Source organism: Zophobas morio, unplaced genomic scaffold (assembly GCF_036711695.1).
Source record: "Zophobas morio isolate AGI-343-1 ecotype UQ-CSIRO unplaced genomic scaffold, CSIRO_AGI_Zmor_V1 ptg000021l, whole genome shotgun sequence".
NCBI classification, from domain to species: domain Eukaryota; kingdom Metazoa; phylum Arthropoda; class Insecta; order Coleoptera; family Tenebrionidae; genus Zophobas; species Zophobas morio.
This window is the reverse complement of record NW_026972126.1, coordinates 22,249,519-22,276,926: the sequence shown is the minus strand read 5'-3', so window position 1 is coordinate 22,276,926 and position 27,408 is coordinate 22,249,519. Positions and strand designations below refer to the sequence as shown.

At 38.0% G+C, this 27,408-nt stretch overlaps 5 protein-coding genes and 1 long non-coding RNA gene across 10 annotated transcripts in view; 5 read left to right on the top strand and 1 right to left on the bottom strand.

Moving 5' to 3' along the window:
- The first annotated feature begins 18 nt into the window (after positions 1-18).
- LOC135132283 (zinc finger protein 142-like) lies at positions 19-1,385 on the top strand. Its single transcript, XM_064060315.1, has 2 exons — positions 19-270; positions 319-1,385. The coding sequence occupies exon 2, from the start codon at positions 339-341 to the stop codon at positions 1,314-1,316; it is 978 nt and encodes a 325-aa protein (XP_063916385.1). The 5' UTR covers positions 19-270; positions 319-338; the 3' UTR covers positions 1,317-1,385.
- A 5,635-nt stretch (positions 1,386-7,020) lies between these two features.
- On the top strand, positions 7,021-10,709 carry LOC135132372 (uncharacterized). Its single transcript, XR_010281013.1, has 3 exons — positions 7,021-7,082; positions 10,111-10,274; positions 10,327-10,709. It is a non-coding gene; the product is annotated as an uncharacterized LOC135132372 (long non-coding RNA).
- On the top strand, positions 7,387-10,043 carry LOC135132371 (GATOR1 complex protein NPRL2). Of its 3 annotated transcripts, XM_064060446.1 has the most exons (7): positions 7,411-7,428; positions 7,473-7,666; positions 7,715-7,806; positions 7,857-8,113; positions 8,160-8,506; positions 8,552-9,259; positions 9,517-10,043. In XM_064060446.1, exons 2-6 carry the CDS (start codon positions 7,538-7,540, stop codon positions 8,903-8,905), a joined length of 1,179 nt encoding a protein of 392 aa, XP_063916516.1. In that variant the 5' UTR covers positions 7,411-7,428; positions 7,473-7,537; the 3' UTR covers positions 8,906-9,259; positions 9,517-10,043. The 3 variants fall into 3 exon arrangements, with proteins under 3 accessions (XP_063916515.1, XP_063916517.1, XP_063916516.1); XM_064060445.1 differs by having other exon boundaries at positions 7,387-7,666; XM_064060447.1 differs by having other exon boundaries at positions 7,388-7,666; positions 8,160-8,503.
- Positions 10,710-13,809: 3,100 nt separating the features above from the next.
- On the top strand, positions 13,810-15,522 carry LOC135132185 (zinc finger Y-chromosomal protein 1-like). The gene is made up of 2 exons (XM_064060176.1): positions 13,810-13,933; positions 13,983-15,522. Exon 2 carries the CDS (start codon positions 13,993-13,995, stop codon positions 15,454-15,456), a length of 1,464 nt encoding a protein of 487 aa, XP_063916246.1. The 5' UTR covers positions 13,810-13,933; positions 13,983-13,992; the 3' UTR covers positions 15,457-15,522.
- Positions 15,523-19,512: 3,990 nt separating this feature from the next.
- Positions 19,513-27,408, top strand: part of LOC135132499 (2-iminobutanoate/2-iminopropanoate deaminase-like) — a 167,345-nt gene continuing 159,449 nt past the window's right edge. For all 3 annotated transcript variants that reach the window (XM_064060622.1, XM_064060621.1, XM_064060620.1), the window contains exon 1: positions 19,513-19,680. The gene's annotated coding sequence lies outside the window, so the exon portion shown is untranslated. The remainder of the gene's footprint in view (positions 19,681-27,408) is intronic.
- On the bottom strand, positions 19,784-26,522 carry LOC135132502 (protein charybde-like). The gene is made up of 3 exons (XM_064060627.1): positions 26,262-26,522; positions 20,607-20,967; positions 19,784-20,555 (listed from the first exon to the last, which is right to left on the bottom strand). The coding sequence occupies exons 1-3, from the start codon at positions 26,440-26,442 to the stop codon at positions 20,471-20,473; spliced, it is 627 nt and encodes a 208-aa protein (XP_063916697.1). The 5' UTR covers positions 26,443-26,522; the 3' UTR covers positions 19,784-20,470.

Below are 27,408 nucleotides of genomic sequence, written 5' to 3'. Positions count from 1 at the left end.
ATTGGAAAAATTCAATAGATGGTTCAACGTCAATCAAATTTGATAAAATTTTACAAAGTAAATCCTATTTAAATTTTCTAAAGTAACATATCTGTCAAGCCAAACCGAGTCGAGTATGTTCCCTACGTATATACGAAATGAACGGGTTTGTTTATAAACAAAGAAATGAGCCTAGAAATACAATGTCTGTGGTCAAATACTTATGTCAACAAACTGTACATAACCTCACTCTTCTCTGAAGAAAAGTTTAAATATTTGGCACCCGAACTGGTAAAACACGCCGGAATTGTAACCTTTTCCTTGAAAACATTCTTCTAGAGTACTTTCCGCCCATAAAAATGACCACATACTTGCAAGAACTCCTTCAAGTGACCCCACCTGTGATAATCAAAGCCGAAGAAAACAAACCTCTGCACTCACTACAGCCCCAAATCGACCCCCCAAAGCCGCCGTACCACTGCACCAGCAACCTAGAAGTGTACATGTGCACCCACTGCGGCATGTCTTCCTCTTTCAAAGTCCTACTCCACGTCCACATCCTCCTAGTCCACAAACAGTCCCCGGAAAAACACATCCAATACGAACCCCACCAGTGCCAAAACTGCCCCTTCACCACTTTCTCCCTCCTCCTGCTCTTCAAACACTACCGCCGCCACTGCATCATCCACAAATGTAAAGAGTGCCCCTTCAAAACCTTCAACAAACCCAACCTTACATACCACATCAAAAAGCGCCACCTCTCCAAACTCAAAAAACCCATCACCTGCCCCCACTGTGCCTACCGGGCCAAAAGCAGCCAAGTCCTCGAGGCCCACGTTCTGAGCAAACACACCTCGCCGGAGAACATCCAGTGGGTGGAGTGTGACCTGTGCTCCTACCGAGGCAAGCATAAAGAGTATTTGCGCAAACACATGGCTTCCATGCACAGAGTCGTCTCGGCGGATAAGTGGTTCGAATGCAACCAGTGTCTGTTTCGGGCGTCGTCGAGGTATAGTTTGAAGTCGCACAAACTGGAGCAGCACACGCTCCAGAATAATTATAAATGTAGCATGTGTGCGTTTTCGGCCAAATGGAAGATACATTTGAAGCGGCACGAGCTCGAGAAGCACGCCTTGCCGGGGGAGATTAAGTGGTTTGAATGTGAACAATGCGACTTCAAGGCGAAGAGGAAGAGCAACTTGAAGCAGCACGTGCAGGCGAGACATGCTGAAGTGGAGGAGTGGTTCGAGTGTGAAGAGTGCGGCTGGAAGACGAAGTGGAAGAAGAATATGAAGCTGCACAAGGAGCGGATGAAGCACGTGGGGGAGAACTTGTAGATTGTTTTTAGTTGTTGTTAAACTGACTGAATTTGTTGTTAAATACGTTCGAATAAATCCGTGACTGTTTTTGTTGTTTTTTTTTTATTTCCTAAGCTAAATTGTGTAAGTTTAATCAAAGAATTTAAGTGGGATTTAGAAAGTTGCTGTTGACGTTGAAGTTCCCGTTGCAGTTGCTTTTAGAGCTGAAAATTCTCATTTATAATAATAATTAATTAAAGTTGATAGTAATTTTGTTGTTCAATTTTTGGCCGTATTTAAAGGAGTTGTAGAAAAAAAGTGGCGGATTTAAGTTAATTATTACAAAAAATCACCATTTTAGACATGTTTTAAGTTTCTTGTCGTCTAAATAATTTTACACAAATTAAGAAAAAAAGGCATTATCTTTTATTAATAATCGTTGCAAAATCGATATTTCCTTATACAAATTTTCCGTTTTAAACATGTTTTAAGTTTCATGTTGTGAAAATAAGTCTACATATATTAAAACAAAAAGGCAAAACATAAGCCCGCCCGCCCACCCTGTCTCAATTGTGATGATTTTTTTATTCGCCGTTAACCAAGAGGGCGGAGCTTAACTGCAAAATACTTATTTCTTTACACGAAATTAAAAACATGTTTCTGAATATCGTATTGTTCAAAGAATACTAAGTACATTAAAAAAATGGCAAAATATAAACCGCACCCACCTACCCCATGTCAATAGTGATGATTTTTTTATTTTTAGAAACCTAAAACACGTTTAAAAAGGTAAATTTTTCTAAAGAAATACGGATTTTGCAATTAGGCTCCGCCCCTAGGTCTGCTAACCAATGAGAACATCATTATTATTTAGATCGGGGCGGGTATGGGTGGGGCCTAATCTTTGGTTCTAATTTTTTCTTAATATCCATAGTATTAAGTAAACTTAAAACATGTTTAAAATGGTAAATTTGTATAGTAAATTATCGATTTTGCAATTACGCTCCGCCCCTCGGTCTGACAACGAATGAAAAATTCATCGCAATTAAGATCGAGACGGATGGGTGGAACTTCTCTTTTGGTTTTCTTTTTTAAGTAATACATTTAGTTTTCATTGTATAACACGATTACTTAAGAACATATTTCACATGGTAATTTTTCCTAGAAAAATAAGCAGTTTACAATTAAGCTCCACCCCTCGACTTATGACGAATAAAAAAAATCATCAGAATTTTGATAGGGCGGGTGGGCGGGGCTTATATTTTGCCCTTTTTGTTCTTAATATACATGGCCATCGTTTCACAACAAGAAACTAAAACATGTTTAAAATGGTACATTTTTGGAAGGAAATATGGATTTTGCAATTATGGGTAAAATTTTTCATTTTAAACATATTTTAATTTTCATGTTGTGAAAACAAGTCTACACAATACATATTAAAACAAAAAAGAAAAATGTAAGCCCGCCCACCCGCCCTATCTCAATTGTGATAATTTTTTTATTCTTGGAAACTTAAAACACGTTTAAAATGATACATTTTTGTAGAGAAACGTGGATTTTGCAAATAGGCTCCGCCCCTAGGTCCAGCAACGAATGAAAACTTATTAACTACATATTTAGATCAGGGCAGGTATGGGTGGACCTTCAACTATGGCTTTAATTTTTTCTTAATTTACGTAGTATTCTTTCAACAACACGATCCTCAAAAACATGTTTTTAATTTCTCCTAGGGAAATAAGGAATTTGCAGTTAGGCTCCGCCCTCTTGGCTAACGACGAATAAAAGAAATCATCCGGATTGAGACCGGGTGGGTGGGCGGGGTTTATATTTTGTTTTTGTTTTTCTTAATATACGTAGCCATCTTTTCACAACAAGAAACTTAAAACATGGTTAAAATTGTACTTTTTTGGCAAGAAAATATAGATTTTGTAATTATGGGGTGGAGCCTAATTGCAAAATCGATATTTCCTTATACAAATTTTCCATTTTAAACATGTTTTAAGTTTCATGTTGTGAAAAGAAGTCTACATATATTAAAACGAAAAGGCAAAATTTAAGCCCGCCCACTCCCCCTGTCTCAATTCTGATGATTTGTTTTATTCGCCGGGAACCAAGGGGGCGGAGCTTAACTGCAAACTACTTATTTCTTTACAAGAAATTAAAAACACGTTTTTGAGTATCGTGTTGTTCAAAGAATACTATTTATATACTAAGAAAAAAGGCAAAATATAAACCCCGCCCACCCACCCGATCTCAATTGTGATGACTTTTTTTATTCTTAGAAACTTAAAACATTTAAAATGGTATTTTTTTTAAGGAAATATGAATTTTGTAATTAGGCTCCGCCCCTAGGTCTGTCAACAAATGAAAACTTCATTACTATTTAGTTCAAGGCAGGTATGGGTAGGGCCTAATCTTTGGTTCTATTTTTTTCTTAATATACATGGTATTTTTTAAACAACACGATACTCAAAAACATGTTTTTAATTTCTCGTATAGAAATAAGGATTTTGGAGTTAAGCTCCGCCTTCTTGACTCACGACGAATAAAAAAAATCATCACAATTGAGATACGGTGGGTGGGTGGGGTTTACATTTTGCCTTTTTTTCTTAATATGTATAGTTATCTTTTTAAAACAAACTTAAAACATGATTAAAATGGTAGATTTTTAGAAGGAAATATGGATTTTGCAATTATGGGTCAAATTTTCCATTTTAAACACATTTTAATTTTCATGTTGTGAAAACAAGTCTAGACATATTAAAACAAAAAAGAAAAATGTAAGCCCGCCCACCCGCCCTATCTCCATTGCGATGATTTTTTTTATTCGCCCTGAATCAGGGGGGCGAAGCTTAACTGCAAAATATTTTTTCTTTACAAGAAATTAAAAACATATTTTTGAGTATCGTGTTGTTCAAAGAATACAATGTATATTAAGAAAAAAAGGCAAAACATAAAACCTGCCCACCCACCCGATCTCAATTGTGACGACTTTTTTTATTCTTAGAAACTTAAAACACGTTGAAAATGATAAGTTTTTGTAGAGAAATGTGGATTTTGCAAATAGGCTCCGCCCCTAGGTCCAGCAACGAATGAAAACTTATTAACTACATATTTAGATCAGGGCAGGTATGGGTGGACCTTCAACTATGGCTTTAATTTTTTCTTAATTTACGTAGTATTCTTTCAACAACACGATCCTCAAAAACATGTTTTTAATTTCTCCTAGGGAAATAAGGAATTTGCAGTTAGGCTCCGCCCTCTTGGCTAACGACGAATAAAAGAAATCATCCGGATTGAGACCGGGTGGGTGGGCGGGGTTTATATTTTGTTTTTGTTTTTCTTAATATACGTAGCCATCTTTTCACAACAAGAAACTTAAAACATGGTTAAAATTGTACTTTTTTGGCAAGAAAATATAGATTTTGTAATTATGGGGTGGAGCCTAATTGCAAAATCGATATTTCCTTATACAAATTTTCCATTTTAAACATGTTTTAAGTTTCATGTTATGAAAAGAAGCCTACACATATTAAAACGAAAAGGCAAAATTTAAGCCCGCCCACCCGCCCTGTCTCAATTCTAATGATTTTTTTTTATTCGCCGTGAACCAAGGGCGGGGCTTAACTGCAAACTACTTATTTCTTTACAAGAAATTAAAAACACGTGTTTGAGTATCGTGTTGTTCAAAGAATACTATATATATACTAAGAAAAAAGGCAAAATATAAACCCCGCCCACCCACCCGATCTCAATTGTGATGACTTTTTTTATTCTTAGAAACTTGAAACATTTAAAATGGTATTTTTTTAAGGAAATATGGATCTTGCAATTAGGCTCCGCCCCTAGGTCTGTTAACAAATGAAAACTTCATTACTATTTAGTTCAAGGCAGGTATGGGTGGAGCTTAATCTTTAGCTTTATATTTTTTTAATATATCTACATAGTATTCTTTGAATAACACGATGCTCAAAAACATGTCTTACATGGAAATTTTAAGTAGAGAAATAATAAGGATTTTGCAATTATTAAATTCGGCTTCTTTGACTCACGACGAATAAAAAAATCATCACAATTGAGTAAGGACGGGTGGGCGGGGCTTATATTTTGCCTTTTTTTCTTAATATGTGTAGTTATTTTTTCAAAACAAAGTTAAATCACGTTTAAAATGGTAAATTTTTCGAAGGCAATACGGATTTTGTAATTATGGGTCAAATTTTCCATTTTAAACATATTTTAATTTTCATGTTGTGAAAACAAGTCTACACATATTCAAACAAAAAAGAAAAATGTAAGCCCGCCCACCCGCCCTATCTCCATTGTGATGATTTTTTTTATTCGCCCTGAATCAGAGGGGCGAAGCTTAACTACAAAATATTTTTTTCTTTACAAGAAATTAAAAATATGTTTTTGAGTATCGTGTTGTTCAAGTAATATTATGTATATTAAAAAAAGAAGGAAAAATATAAACCCCGCCCACCCACCCAATCTCAATTGTGATAATTTTTTTATTCTTAGAAACTTAAAACACGTTTAAAATGATAAATTTTTGTAGAGAAATGTGGATTTTGCAAATAGGCTCCGCCCCTAGGTCTGTCAACAAATGAAAACTTCATTACTATTTAGTTCAAGGCAGGTATGGGTGGAGCTTAATCTTTAGCTTTATTTTTTTTTAATATATGTACATAGTATTCTATGTTGCACGATACTCAAAAACATGTCTTACATGACAATTTTATGTAGAGAAATAATAAGGATTTTGCAATTATTAAATTCGGCTTCTTTGACTCACGACGAATAAAAAAATCATCACAATTGAGTTAGGGCGGGTGGGCGGGGCTTATATTTTGCCTTTTTTTCTTAATATACGGCAACTTGGCAACGGAGTTTATAAATGACAATTTTCAGCTCTAAAACAACGTCAATAGCAAGTTTATAAATTCCACTTTCTATTATTGGTAATGAAAAATCCATAATATAATCATCAAGGAAACAAATTCATTTATATTCGTTTAAGTCTTGTACGACGAAAGATTTCTGAAATTTTTGGTTGACACATGCTCACCAACACGGGAATATTTACTTTGATCAACAATTGAAGCACATTTTCATTCAAAAAAAGAACATTTAAATTGTGGCGCACATTTTCTGTGTCAATAATAAGCGTCCACTTTATCACGTGACTCGCCAGTCTTATCTCATTGGTGTGAACATTCGTGGGCGGTCCCATTATTGATTAAATGGAATATAATAATAACTGTATTATATTTAATCAATATCTCAGTTGGATACTGGAGTGAATGGTTATGAAGTTATGATTGTTGACCGTTCAGTTGGCAAGAAAAAAAATCCCTAATAAAAAATAATAACCTTGTAGGTAGCGTTTGAGTGCGTTGAATAAATAAATGTATTAACGTTCTGAGTATTTTTTAAACAACCGAAATTGACTTTCCACAGTCTAGTTGCATTAGAATTATAAGAAAGCCTAAATTAGAACTGTGGTTTAAAAAAAAACAGGAAGTAAGAATGCAGATCAATAAAAAGAACTAAATGGTCACTAATGAGCGAAGCAAAGCAGGAAAGCTGTAATGATGTGCGTTCAAAGTTAATATGTATCGTTATTAGTGAATAGTGACCTACAAACTTGTTAAGTTGTCAAGAACTATTTTTTTTTGTGGTAGTGATTGATCAGTAGTGTTCATGCGTGTAAATGCCAAGGAAATCAAGACTGACCTGTAAGAAGTACAGACATGCAGATGGTAGGGTCAGAACACCTGCACAGAAAGTAGCAGCTAAAACAGGCAAGTAGCAAACGATAAAATAAAATTTTTGATAAAACACCCAAATACCTAATACTACAAATCTAGTACATATTAGCTATACTAGACCTGTTTAAAAGAAATGTGAGCGAAATTCATTTTTTTTCTTACAAATTAAAATAGATCAGCCAACACTACAGTTTATATTAAAAGTACGCCTGCTCTGGCAACACCGCAAAATAAATAAAAAAATAGCTTTGATTGAAAGAGTGCTTAGAGTTCTGAAGAAAATAAACTTGCTTGGACTAAATTTTACTGTTACGTCCCTGTTCCGCTCTAAATGTGGTCGATGTTACAGGAACCTGTAATAGTGATAAAATGTCAACATTCATGTAAATAAATAAATGTTTTAAACAATTTAAATAAGTTTTAATAGTGCACCAAAGCGCGTTTTTACTTCCATGGGACTGATAATTACTGTCGCTGCCAACGCAAACCACCATGGCCAAAATGGGTTATAGTTGCCACAACACTGACCCCAATTCGGACCCAAACAACCAAGAAGGCCCCATCAGATGCATTTTCTTCTGTGAATTTCACCCCACAGCGGGTCCCATAATATCATGTCAAGTGAGTAGGAACCGCTCGACCCCACAAACCCCACTGAAGTGATTTTAGGAACCTGAGCAGTACATTTCGAAGGAACTTTTCGATAGTATTAGCGTCTACATTATCACTAAAGCCGAGTTACAGAGGAGCACAATCACAGTGTAAATAACTCGCAGTCGTGCCACCCTGAAATTAACTAAAATCGTTGTAGTACCTTGTCAGATTACAAAATCCTGGGATTTCCTGTACGCATCGATGACAAAAAATACCCCAGAAATGCGTACCATTTCAACTTGTGCCTGGTGTGTGATAGTAACGTAAGAACGGTTCACTATGAACCCGTCGTAATGAAACTATCGGATTATTTAATGGCCACAGAGATCGAAAGCAGTTTTTTGTCAGATGGTGGCGCCGCCACTAAACTCGCCCCCATTCTCAAACAAGTCATCCAGGAGCTGAATACCAAAGGTCTTAGTAAAATCAGTCAAACGTTTCAACTAAAACCCCGTTGCAGGCGAGTGCGCTTTAACCGAAGGCCCCACAGCCACTCATTTAAAGGTGGTTCACATCAGAAGCGACCCATCGCCCGTAGCCGACCACCAAGTCCCCGTTTTCATAAAACAACTACCCAACCAACAATGGGACTTGACCACCCAGCAAGTGGCCCCCTACATCGACGGTTTTAATCACGTGGCACGCATTGCGTTGCTGTCAGACGTCGAAAATAATTTAGTCAAGGCCTGTGTCCAGAATTTGGTTTATTACGGGGTGGTGGCTCTGGTGCCGCTGTTCCAATACGGGAATGTTTATTGTACGACGCCGCTACTCAAAGCGTTGGCGCACGACGTCAATTTACAAGTAGTGAGTTTGTTGTTTTGGGGTTGGTAACTGTTCACTGTTTTGTAGAACAAGTGTTTGAAGTATGTGGCGGTTTCGCAGAGGCAGTTGCCGAATTTTAGGGACGTGTTCAGGATGTTTGCCGCCATGACGAGGGGCACCACGATTCGGGATTTATGTTTGAGGTTTAACCCCTCGAATCTACGGGTTAATGAGAGGAAGTTGGTACAGTTTGGGGTGCTCGAGGGGTTGATCAGGAGGGTGCATAAGTATCCGATTTTGTTGAGCGAGAGTGCGGATTTGCAGAAGTCGCTGTCGGGGGCTGCCAATTTGGACGAGATTTGCTGCGCGACGGGGGTGACGGCGCAGCAGTTGGAGGATCAGCTGGAGAGGGACCACAATGTTGTCTTACTGTGGAAATAAGTGGTAGTTAATAAATAGCAGTTGTCTTATTTTGTGTTTCACTTGAATGAATCGTTACTGGTTTGTTGTGGTACGCCACTGGTTGATCGATATCTCCTTGTCAAAATCGACGACAGCGCCATCTGTTCATGACGTACGTACTCGTCATGTTAAAGAGTCGCAAATTGACAGGTTGGCCGCGAAAAAAAATAGCCCGTGCGAAAGAAATTATCGAGGCAGTGCACCAAAGACCGTTCCTGTATGACCAGTCTTTGACCGCAGCGAGAAGACAGTGTCAAAAATATGGCAAAACTACGATGGAGAAATGGATGGAGGTCGCCATGATTGTTTATGGTCGAAATGATGTCGCAACAGGTCAGTGGCGGAGGGTGTGTTGGGTATCAAAAACGAAATCATTATAAAATAAAGCAAAAATTAGCCTCGAGTCAGTGGCGGCTTAAATTGATTACTTTAAACTTACTGGGTGACGAGGAAACATTTGCAATAATGTACTGCGTAGAGAACCAGATTTCTTTAATAAATTTTGAAATGACGTCATTGTATTTCTGCAAGGGAAACGTTTTTTATTTCGCGTGCATGTTTGCTTTCATATCTGAATCCTCTCCTTTCAGTGGATACAGTAAGAAGCCAGTGGAAAACCATCCGGGATGGGTTTGTCAAGTACATGCGTAAACGCAGTCTTCAAATAGATCTTAAACCCCACTGCTACGAAGAAGAGCTGCAATTTCTTATACCCCATATCTGTAAAAGAGATATGCGGAGAAAAAACGGCGCAAATAGTATTAATATAATAGTTTATGAATGCGAGACGAGTACCAACCAGGACGAGTCTGTAAACGAAGAGGAAGAACTGCAGCTTGAGGAAGTCATAGGCGAAGAAGATGTGGAAGATGTGGAAATCGAACAAGACGTCCAATCAATAGAGTCATTTTTCGAAGGGGTTATTCAGACTGTGAGGAAATTCAAACCGTCAACCATCGACAGACTGAAGCAAACAGTGGCGAATCTTGTGATGGACGCCGAAATCGAAGAAATGGAAGAAAACATGGAGCTTTAACTTAAAACATTCTATTATTTTGTATGATTTTGTATTTGACATTAAGCTTATAGCATTGTTGAAATAAATAATTTAAACGAGTGTTTTCTTATTTGAAAAATCGGCGACAAACGTCAAAACACTGTTTAAATGTCACGTTTTTAGAAAGAATGGGTGCGTTTTTCAAGGACCTTGCACTCGCAGTGAAGAGAATGAAACCAGAGACGTTCGACAGATTGAAGGAAGCCATCGGGGATCTTATCGTTGATGCGGAAATTGAAGAAGCCAAGAAGAATGAAGAAACAAGTGTTGCGTCGTCCAGCTAAGTTTTAAGTAAATATTTGTTAAAATGTGCAACAAATTTTTAAGTGATATTATTTTTCAGTTTTCCAAGATGGCGCAGACTTGGAAGACAGACGATTTGGAATCACAAAAAAGAAAAAAGGAAGAATACGTTCACCCCGTGGACTTATTTTTCTATGACGTTTCACGAACGATAAAAAAATTTAAGCCGGAAACTATCGACAGGTTAAAAAAGGCGATGGCGAGACTTGTCACGGATGCAAAGTATGAAGAAAAGCCGGGAAAAGTGAAAGTTGAAAACGACGAAACACAGGGAACTATAAAAGATGAAATTGAAATAGTGCAACACGAGGTAAAAGCAGAGTTTGAAGAAATTTAAATGTCAAATATGGATATGATTTTGGCTGGATTTTGTATTTGATATTAATCTTATAATAAAATGTAATTGTTCAAATAAATAATTCAAAAGAGCGTTTCCTGTTTTTCAAACTATTTATGATTAAATGAAACTTTATGATTAATAAAATTTTGTAGAAATTAGATACAAAAAAGAAATTGTAATGTTGGTTGCATAACGCAACTAAAATTTTAGGTTATGTTGTTTGGTGTCAAAAACGTGTCAAGGACTGTTACAATAACCGTTTTTCGCTGCATACACAAAGTCATTTCTACGTTTCGAAATTAACAATTCGTCATCAGACCTTTAGGTAAAACTCCAACTGTGTCCACGGTGTAAAGTAAAGCAAAAAAAAAGAAACAAGCTCAGTTTTATTTTGAATATTCCCGCTAGTAGTATTAGTTCCAATTCGCAACATAAGGTGCTGCAGAGGGACGATTTTTAATAAAGTCACTAGAAAGATATGAATCTAGTGACTTTAATTTTTAATAGAACTAATTTCTAATGTTGTGGTGCCCCCAGGGGGTGACGGGGTTGAAGGCAAGATAGGCAGGCCAGCAGCACATTTTGTGGGCGCCACGACGGACGAAGTGGGGCAAAAGGAAATGACTTTGTTGACAGTTTGGTAACTTCAGTATGATTTTGGTGCAAAATGAAAATTTCTACTAACCCCGCCCACTCGCCCACTCTTTTCTTAGGGGATATATTATTTGCCAAAATCAGTCTTACCTTAGCAAGTGCTAACCCCGCCCACCCGCCCTCTATTTTCTTAGGGGATATATTATTTGCCAAAATCAGTCTTATCTTAGCAAATACTAACCCCGCCCACCCGCCCCTTATTTTCTTGGAGGGTCTATGATTTGCCAATATCAATCTTATTTTAAAAAGCATTAAAATAAATATTAAACATTCGCTTCTTTTTCTAAATGTGTATATATAGTTTTCTTTCAACAAGATACTTACAACGTATTTCGCATGATAACAACTTTTTTGTAGAGGAATAAAATTTTTCCAATTAAGCCCCGCCCCGGCTCACGACAAATAAAAAAAAATCACAATTGACATGAAGGCAAATGGGCGGGGCTTATACAGGGTGTTATTGAAAGGTACGGACAACAAAATTGATAGTTCTTCGCGAAGTCTAAAAGAAGCCTGAAAAACTTATTTTTTCACTAGCAGCCAGGACGCATGCAAATGTCGACTCATTTAGTGGTAGCAAATTCAACTTTTGCTACCACGGGTTCAAAAAGAAAAATTGAGGTTATGTACGCAATGTTTGATGTGATTATTTTTTAAAAAAATGAACAAATGTGTGCTACAAACATTACTTGAGTATACGCATGGTAGTTGGTAGACGGTAGAAGATAAAATGATTAACTCAGCGACAAGTATAAACGGTTTTCTTTGTGTTGAAGATTTAGATTAAGTTTGACTAGAAATCAAAACAAAATCATGTTGCGTCAAAAAATTGAACGTTTATTTTTTCAATTTATTGTCTTATGGTTCCTACTAGTGAAAAAAATAGTATATTAACCACGGTTGCAAAGCTACTTCTAAACCTCGCGCTTCAGAGCCCTCGACGCTGCGCGTCTCGGGTTCTAATTTGCGCTCGGTCTAGAATGCTTGGCTCTGCAACCTTGGCTAATAATATACTATTTGTGTTATCAAAATTATAAGGAAAAATTAACCCTTATTCAACCTTTGTAGACGCTACTGAAGAATAAATAGGTAAAATTAATTTATTTTAGTACATCCTAGCAACTGTAACAATAAAACTTTTGTCAAGACTAAATGTTGCTATAGAAACGAAAGATGACCTTTTTATCAGAGGCGTACAACGAATTTGGATATAAATTTTAATAATTTTTATCTCTAAAAGGAGAACAATTTTATCTGAACTTTTTTTTACTTTTAGCACCCATACTTCGAGACCAGTTGCCGATTTTATTTTGTACGTATCTTTCAATAACACGCTGTATTTAACCTTTTTTTTCTTAATATACGTAGCCATCTTTAACAATAAGAAACTTAAAACTTGTTAAAAATAGTAATTTACTGTAGAGAAATCTTAATTTTGCAACTCCGCTCCTCCCCTCGATCTAACAACAAATGAAAAATTCATCACAAGTGAGATAGGGGCGGGTGGGTGGGGCTTAATCGTTTCCTCATTTTCTTTTAATATATAGTTTGCTTTCAACAACACAATACTTAACAGATAATTCTAACCTTAAATTCACCATTTGATATTTTAAGTTAATGTTGAAAGGAGAGTACATAAAACCTTATTTTCTCTCTCTCTTACTATGTGAAATATGTGTTAAGTATAGTCTTGTTGAAAGAAAACCATATATGTCAAGAAAAAAAAGCCAAAAAATAAGCCCCACCCGCCCGCCCTAACCTCAAATGTGATGAATTTTTCATTCGTTGTCAGAGCGAGGGGCGGAGGTTAATTGTATAACCAATATTTCCCGACAAAAATGTACCATTTTCAATGTTTTTTAAAATATATTGTGAAAAGAAGATTATGTATCTACAGAAAAAAAGGGCTAACTTAAGCCCGGCCCCTCCTGGCTCACGACGAATGAGGAAAAATCGTCACAATTGGGATAGGGCGGGAGGGTGGGGCTATGTTTTGCTTTTTTTCATGTGAAATTGTTGATAGGTTAAAAAAGCGATGGCGAGACTGTGAAAATGGAAAACCACAAAACATAGAGAACTATAAAAGATGAAATTGAAATGTAAAAGCAGAGTTCGAAGAAATTTAAATGTAATTGTCAAATATGGATGGGTATTATTATTATGTTACGCCACTGGTTGATCGCTCATTTTCGTGTCGTGCGTATCGTATGAGTGTGTATGTAGTTGATATTAAGCTTATAATATAATCTAGAATTGTTGAAATAAACAACTCAAAAGAATTTTTCCTGTTTTTAAAGAATATCGCACTCAGTTTTTTAGTGTTTAATTTATATTGGTAATGTAATGTGTTTAACTGGTTGCCTGACCTTTCTTGTGATTAATATTAACACTACTATCAACATTAGATAATTGTCAGAATGGTCCAAAAAGCTGAATCAAAACCATTCGTAATTAAATTAATATTTGTGATTGATCAAATTTCGTAAAATTAAATAAAAAGTTAAGTTTGTAATGCTGGTTGCATACCACACTAAATTTTAGGTTATGTTATTCGGTGTCAAAAACGTGTCAAGGACTGTTACAAAAACTATTTTTTGCTGCATGCACGAAGTGATTTCTATGTTTCGAACATAAACAGTCCGTCATCAGAGCTGTAGGTGAGACCCCAACTGTGTCCACGGTAAACCAATTTCTTATTGTAGACAAACCAAAATGTCTTTCGCGGAAGTGTTCAACGAGTTTATTCACATGGAGCCCCCTCTCGAGACCATCTACACCGACCAAGACCACCAGTACCATGACCCCATCAGGCCGCAGCGTTCGTCATTCAGGTTTAACTGTGAAAATGCCAAAATTGAAACGTATTTCTGCAAGGATTGTTGTTTTTGTACACAACTAAGATTAATGTACAAACAACACCTTAAACAATGTCGTAGTATTAAAAATGGGAGTCAAGATGTATCAACTGAGGAAATCACCATTAACGATTACGTTTGTGAAAAATGTGGCTTTGAAACCCACTTCTCATTAAAGTGGCTTCAACATACCATCACGTGTTCAAATAAAGAAAAGTGTCAGCCAATAGTGTTGGACGAGAACACCACAACTAACATCACGTGGTACAAGTGCGACCACTGTGACTATAAATGCAAACACAAAGGTTACTTAAAAGTACACAAAACGTTGAAACATTTGAGTGACGGTGAAGTACGTTGGTACCACTGCACGAAATGCCCCTATAAAGCCAAACAAAAAATGTATTTAAAGAAGCACATGAACGTGCGACATATGGACGATCAGAATTTTAAATGGTACGAATGTGACAAGTGCCCATATAAAGCTAAACTGAAATTTAGCTTGAAGAAACACATAATTGTAAACCACTTAGACGAAAAAGATATTAAATGGTACATATGCGACAAGTGTCCATATAAAGCTAAAGTACGAGCGACGTTACGAGAGCACATAATCGCACGACATTACGACGAACAAGATATTAAATGGTATCAATGTAAAAAGTGCCCCTACCGTGCCAAACAGAGCTGCCATTTAAAAAGTCACATAAATTCGCTTCATTTAGACGAGCAAGAAATTAAATGGTATGAATGCACCAAGTGCCCATACAAATCTAAACGCAACTACAATTTAAAAAACCACATAAAAGCGCGCCATTTAATTGAAATGGAAATCGAATACTACGAATGCAAAATGTGCCTGTTTAAAGCTAAACGGAAATTCACTTTGGATAAACACATTGTTGCGTGGCATTTGGACGAACGGGACATTGATTGGTATGAATGTGAAAAGTGCCCGTACAAATCTAAACAAAAAAGCAATCTGACGATGCACGTGAACACCCACCATTTAGACGAAAAGGATATTAGATGGTACGAATGCCAGAAGTGTCCATATAAGAGCAAATACAACGCGCATTTGAAAATACACATAAACACGCGACATTCCGAGGCACAGGATGTTAAATGGTATGAATGCGAAAAATGTACGTACAAATCCAAAGATAAGTCGTGTTGGTATAAACACGTGAGTGTGTACCATGTGGATGAAAAGGATGTTAAATGGCACGAGTGCGAAAAGTGCCCGTACAAAACCAGGTATAGTTCTCATTTGAAAAGGCACTCAAGTCGGCGCCATTTGAACGAACTGAAAATAAAGTAGGGTGATAATGCTCTTTGTGTAACTAGAGAGACAAAAATTGTGTAAATTTTAATAGATGTGACTCCATGTTGGTGTTTCATTTATTCAAAGTAAATTATTTTGTTCGTGTATGTTGCGTTGCATAACTTACAATGTTTTAAGCGACCTAGTTTCGTGTGACGTCACGTTTGGGATATTTGAATGTTTTACATCAATTCAAATACTTCAAACCCCTGAAAAACCAAGTCGTGTGTTATTTCGTCTTATAATCACAACTTTCTTTGCTTCAATGGAGAAAAAGAAGTTTAACATACGTCTGCTGTTGCGTTTACGGTTGTAACTCTGTTTCCAAAAATAATCCTAACCTCAACTTTCACTCATTTTCACATGACTTGAGGTGGAGTGGGCGGGGCTTACATTTAACCTTTTTTTTAATATACGCAGTCATCTTTTCACAAGAAACTTCAAACATGTTAAAACTGGTAAATTTTATAGAGACGTCTGGATTTTGCAATTCAGCTCCTCCCCTCGATCTGACAACGAATGAAAAATTCATCACAAGTGAGATAGGGGCGGGTGGGTGGGGCTTAATCATTGCCTTTTAATATATACTTGTCCAAAAGGAATAAGGTTATATAACCATCATAAAAGTAGTTGACCGCAAATAAATACCCCCTTTGTGTGGTTCGCACTAAGCTTACCGATTGGCAATAAATCGTCTTCTAAACATTTCTTGCTCACATTTAACAGGACCGGCTTTCAAAGCGAGTGGTTATTTCGGAACCCTCAGCGGCTACAGGTAGTAAAGAAATAGTGGATTTTCATATTTAGTGAAAGCCGCCCCTGAACGAAACCACAAGAGCCGGTCGAGCTGCAGTGGACATGGGATGATTTTATGACGGCCATATAACCTTATAGCTCTTGGTCCACTATATATATATTTTTTTCAACAACACAATACTTAACAGATAATTCTAACGTCAAATAGGATAAGCCCCACCCACACACCCACCCTATCTCAGTTGAGATTAATTTTTTTTATTTCTTTGTGTGGGCTGTGGGCGAAGCAAATTAAAACCTTATTTTCTCCACTAGAAATTACCATGTGAAATATGTTTTAAGTGTGTTGAAAGAAAACTATTATGTCAAGAAAAAAAAAACTTAAAAAATAAGCCCCATCCGCCCGCCCTAACCTCAAATGTGAAGAATTTTTTATTCGTTGTCAGAAAGGTGGAATTTATTATTTTCAATATGTTTTTAAATATCTCGTGAAAAGGAGACTATGTATCTACAGAGAAAAGGTTAACCTTAACTCCTGGCTGACGATGAATAAGGAAAAAAGTCACAATTGAGATAGGGTGGGTGGGGGTTATGTTTTGAATTTTTTTTTTTATTAATACACGTAGTCTTCTTTTCACAACAAGAAACTGAAAACATGTTTAAAATGGTGAATACCCCCCATACTTTTCTAAAAATTTAACATTTTTAAGCATATTTTTTATTTCTTGTCATGAAAAGAAAACTACGTACATACAGTTGCCGCCAAAAAATTTCAGACGTCAATGTCATTCAGTCGTCAGATAGTGTAAAGCAACCTTTAGATGTTTCTAACCTAAATATTTGACAGTCATTTTTAACTTTTACATTTGACACTTACATGAATGTAGCTGTAGCGTAAGCTGGAATTTTGAAAGGTTGACATTCCAGCTGTCCGAAATAATGACCATAAAGCATAGACTACATTAAAATTTTTGACATGACAGAAAAGTGATGTTTGAAATTTTTTGTCGGAAACTGTATATTAAGAAAAAAAAAAGAAAAATACAAATCCCGCCCACCCGCCCTCATCTCAATTGTGAGTTTTTCATCCGCCGTGACCCGAGGGGCGGAACTTAATTACAAAATGCTTATTTCTCCACAAGAATCTACCATGTTTTTAAGTATCATGTTGTTGAAAGAAACCCATGTATGTTAAGAGAAAAAAAAAAAGTGAAAAATAAGCCCCACCTGACCGCTCTAACCTCAAATGTGATGAATTTTTCATTCGTTGTCAGAGCGAGGGGCGGAGCTTAATTGTATAATCAATATTTCCCCACAAAAATTTGCCATTTTCAACAGGTTTTTAAATATATTGTGAAAAGAAGATTATGTACAGTTTCGGCCAGAAAATCTTGAGCAGTATTTTTCTGTCATTAAAAAAAAACACGATAGAGTCTAAGCTTTATTGTTATAATGATTGACACTTTTAAAAAATTAAGTTTAACATACGCATCATTCACATTCTAATCTACGTCAAAACCACAGTCAAAACGATCAAAATGACAAACATGGCAAATTTGAGGTTATAAGTACATAAAGCCTGTTTTAGAGCTTATGTCACTGGAATGACAGAACTACCCAAGATTTTGTGGCCGAAAATGTACGTATCCACAGAAAAAAGGCCTAAACTTAAACTCCGCTCCTCGGTTTACGCCGAATAAAAATATCATCAGAATTGAGATAGGGCGGGCGGGCGGGGTTTACATTTTGCCTTTTTTTGTAATATACATAGTCATCTTTTCACAACAAGAAACTTAGAACATGGTACATTTTTGTAAGGAAATATGGATGAAAAGAAGTCTACACATATTCAAACAAAAAGGCAAAATGTAAGCCCGCCCACCCACCCTGTCTCAATTGTGATGATTTTTTTAACTGCAAAATACTTATTTTTTTACAAGAAAAAAAAGTACCATGTTTTAAGTTTCTTGTTGTGAAAAGATGGCTATGCATATTAAGAAAAAATAAGGTAAAATATAAGCCCCGCCCACCCGCCCTGTCTCAATTCTGATGATTTTTTTTATTCGTAATGAGCCAAGAAGACGACACTTAACTGCAAAATCCTTATTTCTCTACGAGAAATTAAAAACATGTTTTTTAGTATCGTGTTGTTCAAAAATACTATGTATATTAAGAAAATAAAGCAAAATATATACCCCGCCCACCCACCCCATCTCACTTGTGATGATTTTTTTATTCTTAGAAACTTAAAACACGTTTAAAATGGTGAATATTTGTAAGAAAACTTGGATTTTACAATTGGCCTCCGCCCCTATTTCTGTCCACGAATGAAAACTATTAATATTTACATCAGGGCAGGTATGGGTGGGGCTTAATCTTTGGCTTTAATTTTTTTTTTTTTAATGTAATATGTACACAGTATTTTTTGAATAACACGATACACAAAAACATGTCTTGCAGGGTAATTTCTTATAGAGAAATAATAAAAATTTTGCAATTAAATTCCACTCTCTTAGTTCCTGACAATAAAACAAACATCACAATTGAGATGTGGCGGGTGGGCGGGGCTTATATTTTGCATATGTAGTCGTCCTTTCAGAACAAGAAACTTTAAACAAACCAAATTGTAAATTCTTATAGACAAATATGGATCTTGCAATTAAGCCCCGCCCCTTGATCTGGCAAGAATGAACAATTCATCACAATTGATAATTGATATCGGGGTGGGTAGAGGCGGGGCCTAATCTTTGGTTTTATTTTTGTTTTCTTAATATACATAGTATTCTTTGAACAACACGATACACAAAAACATCTCTTAAATTTCTCGTGGAAAAATAAGCATTTTGCAGTTAAGCTCCGCCTTCTTGGCTCACGACGAATAAAAAAATCATCACAACTGAGATAGGGCGGGTGGGTGGGGCTTGTATTTTGCCTTCTTTTCTTAACAGATGTAGACTTATATCGACAACAAGAACTTAAAACATGTCTAAAATGGTAAATTTTTGTAGTAATCAACTTAAATTCGCCACTTTTCTTCTACAACCCCTTTAAATACGGCAAAAGTTGAACATCAAAGTTACCATCAACGGCAACTTGGCAACGGAGTTTATAAATGACGATTTTCAGTTTTTAAATCCCACGTTAGTGGCGTCGTAGCCACAGCCATCCTGCGATTGCCTTTGGTTTTACGACCAATTAACAAGCGTCTGCGGAGACACGTGATTGCAGGAGAGCGTGCTATTGGTGCACACAAGGTCAAACTTGTTTTTTCAGATGACAGACTTGCCGCTTTTCAAATTTCAAAACAAAAAAGTTGGGTTATGTCGGGTAACGTGTTTTGGTTGTGTTTGTCACAACATTGTGAATAATTCATTGTTTACTTAGTGTTGGTGCTTTAGAAAAAGCTTGTAAAGTGTGAAAGACGTTGCGGTTGTGGTTTTTGCGCAAACAGAGCGTGGCTTTTCGGTGAGTCGTATTTTGAGGTTATGTTTTTGTCAGTTCGGTTTGTTTATAAGAAACGAACGAGTGTAAAAGTAGAGGCGTGTTTGATATGTTTTACATATATTTATTTATAGTAATTTCTGATAAAGTACAAAAATTTACTGTACCATGTAGTACTATCACACAAAATCTTACGGACTACGTTATTAAGATAAAATAACGGCAACACATTTTACAGTCGAGGACTGAAAGTTGATATTTGAAAATATCGTACTGAACGCTAATACTTATAATACCGAAATTGCAAAATACTGTCGGATTAAAAATTTTGATTGAGTTATCAATATCAGTATCACAAAAATGAGCTCCTTCCATTGATGTAATATACAAAAAGGTCATTCTTAAAGAAATTAACAAATACTCTGTTTCTCTTGTGAGAAAATAAAATTTCAAGTAACACAAAAATAACACCCAAGAACTTTTCCCCAGAAAAGTTGTTGCGTGTAGTCGTTAACGCCAGCTTTTTAATTATTACTCTAAAAAACTGGCCTTAACATGCAGGTACCTTTCAAATGAAATCACTCTTAATATCACTTTTCCTAAATATAGTCTCTTATCAAAAGACCCCCGCGTTGTGATCCAACACGAGAAGTTCAGTCACTGGTTCTAAGATATAGAATTTCTAAACACTAACCTATCACGTATAGACTTTCTTACTTATATATATGGTGAAGATAAGCGAAACCTGTGTAATGACAGTGTAAAAACTATGAAATGTGACGGCGATTTTGATACATCAGTCTTCTCAGTTTGTCTATTCTAAGATCGATCGATACAGCTTCTTCTTGCTCAGCGTGTACGCCGGACTCACCACGATGGTGCCCCCTCTCGCAAAGTTCCTGCAACCAAATCGCTCGATTAATCCATCACCGCCCCCACGGCGCCCTTACTTCAGAAACTGCGGTATGAAGTTCCACCTCGTCGAGCTCTGCTTGAAGGTCAGGTTGAGCTCGAACGTGGTCGCCGTCCCCGGGTCGCACTTCACGCTCGAGAGCTTCCTGCACTCCTCGAGCCCCTCGAAATTGACGTAGATGAGGCAGCCGCGGATGCCGCACGGCTCCGACTCCGCCATCGAGAGGATGTCCCTCGAGATGCGGTGGAGGAGGCCGCAGGGCAGCAGGACTTCCCCGCAGGACAGGTGCGTCCGCTTCGCCGAGCGCAGCTCCATCTCGAGGCGGTGGCTCAGCGACGGGATCGTCAAGCAGAGACCTCTGTCGTCGGCCGAGGTCGGGAAAAAGTCGTGCAGACAAGCTAGAAATGAGAAAGTGGAGATTATTTTTTGCACTTTATGTAAATTGTAAATTTAGAATGATGGGTTTGCGTCAGCGGTCGGTGTTTTGGCCAAGTTTTTCGCTAAAAATAGCGGAGAAATTAAGGCGGTAATTAAATCGGGGAGGATGAAGTTATTAGTTGCATTTTCGTAATTTTCGGTATGTGTTGGGAGAACGCCAAGCTGGATGTATGTTTGACAAGGGTTTGATTTATTGCGTAAATTATTCGTGCATTTTTTCGGGTCTGATACCGGTCAGGGTTACTTTTTTCAGATTTGTTATTTTTATAGTTTAAGGAACTTGGTAGAGGTTTAAATATTGATCAGATAACTGGTTGTCGTTGCGTTAAAAAATTGTGTAATTACCACACTCAGTTCCAATAATATTTTACGGAACTAGAAAATTCAAGCAAGGGTCACTGTTATGGCAAAATCGTCCGCAGTTGAGTCATTGTGTACATTTCAAGTTTTTTTTTATCTTTAACCCGTTGGCAACAGAGCTTCATTAAAAGTTTTTAAACAACAATGTGACGAAACCTAAAATGTGTTGCTGAGTTGTAATAACAAGTACAATAACAATGATAGCTAACAAGTAAAAAACCTTTTAAGGTAGTACGTGTTTCTATTGGAATAACAAGGCCGATTGACTTTTAATCATTTTAACGGTTACCTTTGCGGAAAATTGCAACGACAGACGTCAATAGAATGCCTTTTTCGTTTTTTACGGGGCTCCCAGTGTCACAAATAATTGCAGTGAATAATAAAATGAATTCGAGTTGGCGCTGCCTGTCAATCTTTAGGTGGCATCACTGGCCTCAATTTGACGTAAGTCAAGGCCACATAACCTGTAATCACAATTGTCTCGAAAAAATATCAAAAATGCTGTTTAAGGTTTGACGTTGACAGGTGAATGAGCTGTCAGCAGCTGACACGATGTGATGTGTCAATTATGCATTAGTACCACCTATATAACTCACATCCCGCTCTAATTCGTTCTATTTTTGAACATAAAAAAAATATTCAGAGCAAAATTTATTCTCAATGGCTGATTTTCCAATATTTCATAGTCTTTGAATCAGAAAAGAGGAGAAAAAAATGGGAAAAAGAGTCAGAAATGTTGGGTAGAGAGAACGGTAGAAAAGAAAAAGGAAAATTCGAAATAATTGGCAAAAGGAGAGGAAAGAAAGAGAGGTGGAAAGGAGAGAAAGCCGGGGAAGTGGATCGGTAGAAGAGAAGAAAAAGTGCGAAAGTAAGAGTCAGTATAGAGCGAATGGGAAGGGGGGAATAGAGAAATAGAGAGAACGGGGAAAAGAGGGAGGGGGTGCGGCAGAGATATCAAGAGAAGGGCACACAGAGAAGAATAGAGGTATAGAGAGAAAGAGGTAAAAGGACAGAGTAAGTAGCACAAGGAAAATAGTAATAGGAGAAGAAACAAAACGAAGGCAAAAGAATTAGTGAAAGCGGAAAAAACAGCAGGAAAAAGGGAAAGAAAAGGAGAAAGGGAGATAAAACGTAGAGAAACCAGAGCAGAAAGTGAAAATAATAGAGGGAAAGAGTGAAAAAAAAAAAGAACAAAAGGAAAAATAACGAATAAACGCGGAGAAGAGTTCGGGGTATGGGGGAGAAATTGAGAAAACTGCACATAGAGAAGGGTGGAAAGGTACAGAAAGAAAGGGGTAGAAAGAAAAAGTAAGGAGGGGCAAGAGAAGAGTAGAAGGAGGAGAAACAAATAAAAAAAATAGAAAACGGGAAAAAGATGAGAGGGAAAGGGATGGAGAAAGGACAGAGTAGAATCGAGGTATAGAGAGAAAGGGGTAAGAAGACAGAGTAAGTAGCACAAAGAAAGGAGTAATAGGTAATAGGTGAAGAAACAAAAAGAAGGAAAAGAACCAGTGAACGCGGAAAAGACAGCAGGAAAAAGGGAAAGAGAAGGAGAGATAAAATGTAGAGAAAACAAGGCAGATAGAGAAAATGATAGGGGAGAATGGAGGAATAACGGGAGGAAAGTAGGAGGAATTGGCAAAGAGAGAGAAGGAAAGGTGCAGAAAAATAGCGAAAAAAAAAGCAAAAGAAAAAATAACGAACAATCGCGGAAGACGAGAGAATGTAAATAGAAAAGGGAGGAAAGAAAATCTGAGGGAAGAGGAGAAAGAGAGAGCCAGAAAATATAGTGAGAAGGGGGTAGGGAGATGGAGGGGCGGGACAACTAGAGAAGAGGTGGGGGTATGGGAGAGAAATTGAGAAAACTATACATAGAGAATGGTGGAGAGCTATAGAATGAAAGGGGTAGAAAGAAAGAGTAAGTAGGGGCAAGAGAAGAGTAGGAGGGGAAATAGCAGAAAACGGGAAAAATATGAGAGGGAAAGAGACGGAGAAAGAGATGGAGGGTTGAGAAAACGGAAGAGAAAATAAGAAGGGGGAAGGAAGGAATAACGGAGGAAGATAACAAAAAATTGGCAAAGATAGAAAAAAAGAGAACGGAAGTGAGCGGAAAGAGAGGACGGTCAAATGGAAGTAATGGGAGGAAAAATAGAATGGGCGGGGAGAGAAAAAGAAGATGGGAACAAAAGAAAAATTAAAATACTTTCTTCGCTTACGCTCGGGAAGTAAAAACGTATAAGAAGAGACAAAGAAAGAGGTGAAGAAGAGAGAAATCCGGGAGAGTGTACTGGGAGAAATGAGGAAGGGAAGACTGAGGGAAGAGGAGAAAAAGTGGGAAATTGTCAGAAAACAATATAGCGATAGAGAGAAGGGAAAAAAGTAGGGAGACAAATTGAGAGAATGCCACACATACAAGGGTAAAGACGTATATGAAGACGTAAAAAGAAAGAGTAAAAGTAGGGAGAAGAGACGAGTAACAGGAGGAGAAACAAACAGAATTAAAGCGAGAAAAGATGGGAAGGTGAGAGGAAAAGATACGAGAAGAAGAGCTAGAGATGATAGCTACAGAAAAAGGAACAGAAAGAGCAAAAAGAGGAGAAATGGGAGAAAAAGCAGGAAGTACTGGCAAAGAGAGCGAGAGGAAAGGAAAGAACGAAAAATTAGAAAAAAAAGAGGAGAATCAAAAAAGGGGAAAAGGGAAGTAACGGGGAAAAGCAAAACGGGCACGAGAGAAGTGGATAAAAGAAGAGTGACAAAAGAACGAAAAAAGGGGAAAAGAGGGGATGGAGAGAGAAGCGCAAAAGAAAGAACGCCGGACGAGAAAGGAATAGGAGCAAAAGTGGAAAAGAAAGCCAGAAAATATAGAGAGAAAAAAATTGAGAGAACGGTACACAGAAAGGTACAAAGAGAAGGGATAGAAAGAGAGTAAATAGGGGGAAGAGAGGAGTAACAAGAAGTATTGGCAAAGAGAGAAGGAAAGAAAAGAACGAAAAATTAGAGGAAAAGAGGAGAATCAAAAAAAAAGGGGAAAAGAAAAGTAACAGTTACGAGAGAAGTGGAAATAAAAAAGAGTGAAAAAAGAACAAAAGAGGAAGAATGAAAAAAAACGGAAAAAGAGTGGATAAAAGAAGAGGCGAAAAAGAGAGAAAGGAAAAAGTAGAAAATATAGAGAAAAAAATTAGAGAACGGCACACAGCGAGGTATAGAAAGAAGGGATAGAAAGAGAGTAAATAGGGGGAAGACAGGAGTAATGAGAAGTATAGGCAAGAGAGAAAAGGAAAGAAAAGAACGAAACATTGGAGGAAAACAGGAGTAACGGGGAAAAAGCAGAACGGACACGAGAGAATAGTGAAAAAAGAACAAAAGGAGAAAGAACGGAAAAGAGGAGAGAAAGTGGGAAAGAAAACCAGAAAATATACAGGAAAACATCACATAGAGACGGGTAGAGAGCTCTAGAGAGAAAGGGAAATGAAGAGATTAAAGAGGGGAAAGAGAGGAAGAATTGGCAAAGAGAGAGACGGGAATAAGAGTGAAAAAAGAGAGTAAATAGGGGGGAATAATAGGGAGACAAACACAGAGAAGGGAAAGAACCAGGGGAAAAAGCCAGAGAAAGCGAGAAAAAGACTGCATGAAGAGATGGAAAGAAACGGAGAAAAAGAGAGAGAGAAAAACGGCAGAGGAAACAGTAGAAAGAGAAAATAAGAAGGAAGAAGCGAGGAGTAAGTTGAGGAATAACAGGAAGATAGGATAAAGCAGGAGAAGGAAAAGAGAGGGGGGCAAGAAACAGGGAGATGATATAAGGGAAGGGAACCGAGGAATCATGAAAGACGGGGAAGACGTGGGAAAGAAGGACACCAAGGGGGAAAATAGTTCGAGAACTTTGAAAATGGATAGAGAAAACCTGAAAAAAGAGGAGGGAGCGCGAGAATGAGGGGGAGAAAAGGATAGAGAGAAAAAGCAGAAACACACAAAGCATATGATACGCGATGAAGAGGGGAGAAAAGGGTAGAAAATGAGACGAAGAAGAGGGAAAGAGTCCGATATTTTTGGAAATACAGAAAGACAAAGAGAAAAAGAAGGAAAAATGCGAAATAGAAATTGTAGCGAGTGCGGTAGAAAGGAAGGGAGAAAAAGAACCAGGGAAGAAAGGAGAGGCTGATAAATTTCCCTTTTAATTCCCAAGTATTTCATTTTAAACCAACAAAATTGAAGGGGAAGGAAGAGATGAGAATGGGAACAGCAGAGGGAAGAGAAAGAGAGAGGAAAAGGAAGAGAATGGGAACAGGAGAGTTCAGTTTTCCGTTTACGTGAATTTTAACGGACTTAAGTCAGTTTTGTATTGTATAAGTCATAATTTTTACCAAATTAAAAAGCGGTTGGTAACAATTCTAGTATCTGATCGCGAATTCTTACTCTTAAACTTTTAACACTGCAATAAGATACTTTTGTTCTTTTAACATTATCTATAAGCAGTTCAGTAAGAAGCAAATTTTCACTCTAAGTAAAAACCGGTTGGCAACAACTCCGTTGAAAGAACGAACTTGACTTAAAAAGTCAAACTTTTAGTCACTGAAAAAAAAAACCGCCGCTTCCAACCTCCCCATAACAACAACATTAATAAAAAGCTTCGGGTCGGTAGCAACCCCTACGTTAAACAAATTTAAAAATCGAATTATTTACTGGAAGCGGCCGGTTTTACCCTAACCAAAAAACCGGTTGGCAACAACTTCTTACCAAAAACTAACCGAATTTACGTTGGCGAAACCGGACTTTTCCGTCACCCTTACGAAAAGCGCGCCTCAATTAAACAAACCCCATTTCCCCAGTGAAAAAACCGACGTTTCACCCCAACCCCTCGCAAAAAAAAATTTCAACGGTAAAAATCGGTACTCACTCGAGGGCGCCGGCACCGGCGTGTCCACCAGCACCGACTCGATGATCTCGGACGACATCGTCTTGGGGCTCCCCCCCAGCTCGTGGGGGGGCTTGGGGAGCACCCCCGACAGCTTGCTGAAGACCGCCTGCAGCTTGGAGTTCCTGGAGGGCCGCTCCTCCTCGCCCCGTTTCCTCAACATCCTGCCGCTTCAGCGCCCTTCCGTCATCCCAGCCCCAGAAGCCGCTGCACCGGCCGCCGGCTAACAAAGAACTCGAACACCGAGTCAGCTGATCGGGTGGTGGGGCTTCCCTCGACCAATGGGAGCCCCTGCCACTCTTTGTGCTCCCTCTGCCTGGTAACAGCCGTCAAAATCAGCTGTAACGATCGATTGGGCGCTAGCTCGGACGTACGTCGCGCGCTCCGTCTCCCTCTGGAAACCGGTTGGTCCACTTTCGGGGCCGCCGGGGGCGGCGGCCGAAAGGGCTCTCGGGGGGCGGGCGTGCGGGAGCGGGCCGTTTTCCCGTCGTGGAAGGTTTCCGCGAGGGGTTGGTGGCGGAATTCGGCGTACTTTCGGCGGGTTTTCGGCGTGGCGGAAATGTGGAACAAAGGACGGGGGAGGCGCGAGTGCGAGGGAGAGGGGCGCGACGTGGGTCGCAGATTGGAGTGCTACGGTCGGGTTTCCTGTTTATGTTATGGCCGTCTTTGTCTGGAAACGGTGCGTCTTTTACTAGCTCACGTAGCGCAGCTCTTGTTGTCAAGGCAGCAAGCAAATGTGTTGTATGGGTGTTTAAAAAATATAAACATCTGTTTACAGCTGCGAGAATTGATGGTTGCATGGAACCGAATTAATGCTGTTGGGTTTAAGTAATGTCTTTTGTTTTCGGGGATTTGTTAGCTGATTAGGTTTGGGTGGTTTGTTTTCGGGAATTTTGATTGGAGCTGGTGTGACAGATTTATTAAAGACGTGGGATGTGCGTTTAGTTCGGGTTTGAGTTGTACCACTTAATTTTTTTTCGGGTGTTATTTATTATAAGAGTGCAGAAATACCGAAAAGTCGTCATAAATTATTTACGCTTCTTAATGTTTGAGGGACTTGAGGCTTTTAAACTTTGGAACTAAAGAGTGAAAAAGTTTCCATTAGCCGGGTCATTAAAAATTCACTCCT

Excerpts from the sequence above, each read along its gene's own strand:
- LOC135132283 (XM_064060315.1), top strand. The coding sequence starts at position 339 with ATGACCACATACTTGCAAGAACTCCTTCAAGTGACCCCACCTGTGATA.
- LOC135132502 (XM_064060627.1), bottom strand. The coding sequence starts at position 26,442 with ATGTTGAGGAAACGGGGCGAGGAGGAGCGGCCCTCCAGGAACTCCAAG. Across the intron at positions 20,968-26,261 it reads GCCGGTGCCGGCGCCCTCGA|CTTGTCTGCACGACTTTTTC; the intron begins GTGAGTACCGAT and ends TCTCATTTCTAG. Across the intron at positions 20,556-20,606 it reads TTCATACCGCAGTTTCTGAA|GAACTTTGCGAGAGGGGGCA; the intron begins GTAAGGGCGCCG and ends ATTTGGTTGCAG.
- LOC135132371 (XM_064060445.1), top strand. The coding sequence starts at position 7,538 with ATGGCCAAAATGGGTTATAGTTGCCACAACACTGACCCCAATTCGGAC. Across the intron at positions 7,667-7,714 it reads GTCCCATAATATCATGTCAA|GAACCTGAGCAGTACATTTC; the intron begins GTGAGTAGGAAC and ends AAGTGATTTTAG. Across the intron at positions 8,507-8,551 it reads ACGACGTCAATTTACAAGTA|AACAAGTGTTTGAAGTATGT; the intron begins GTGAGTTTGTTG and ends ACTGTTTTGTAG.
- LOC135132185 (XM_064060176.1), top strand. The coding sequence starts at position 13,993 with ATGTCTTTCGCGGAAGTGTTCAACGAGTTTATTCACATGGAGCCCCCT.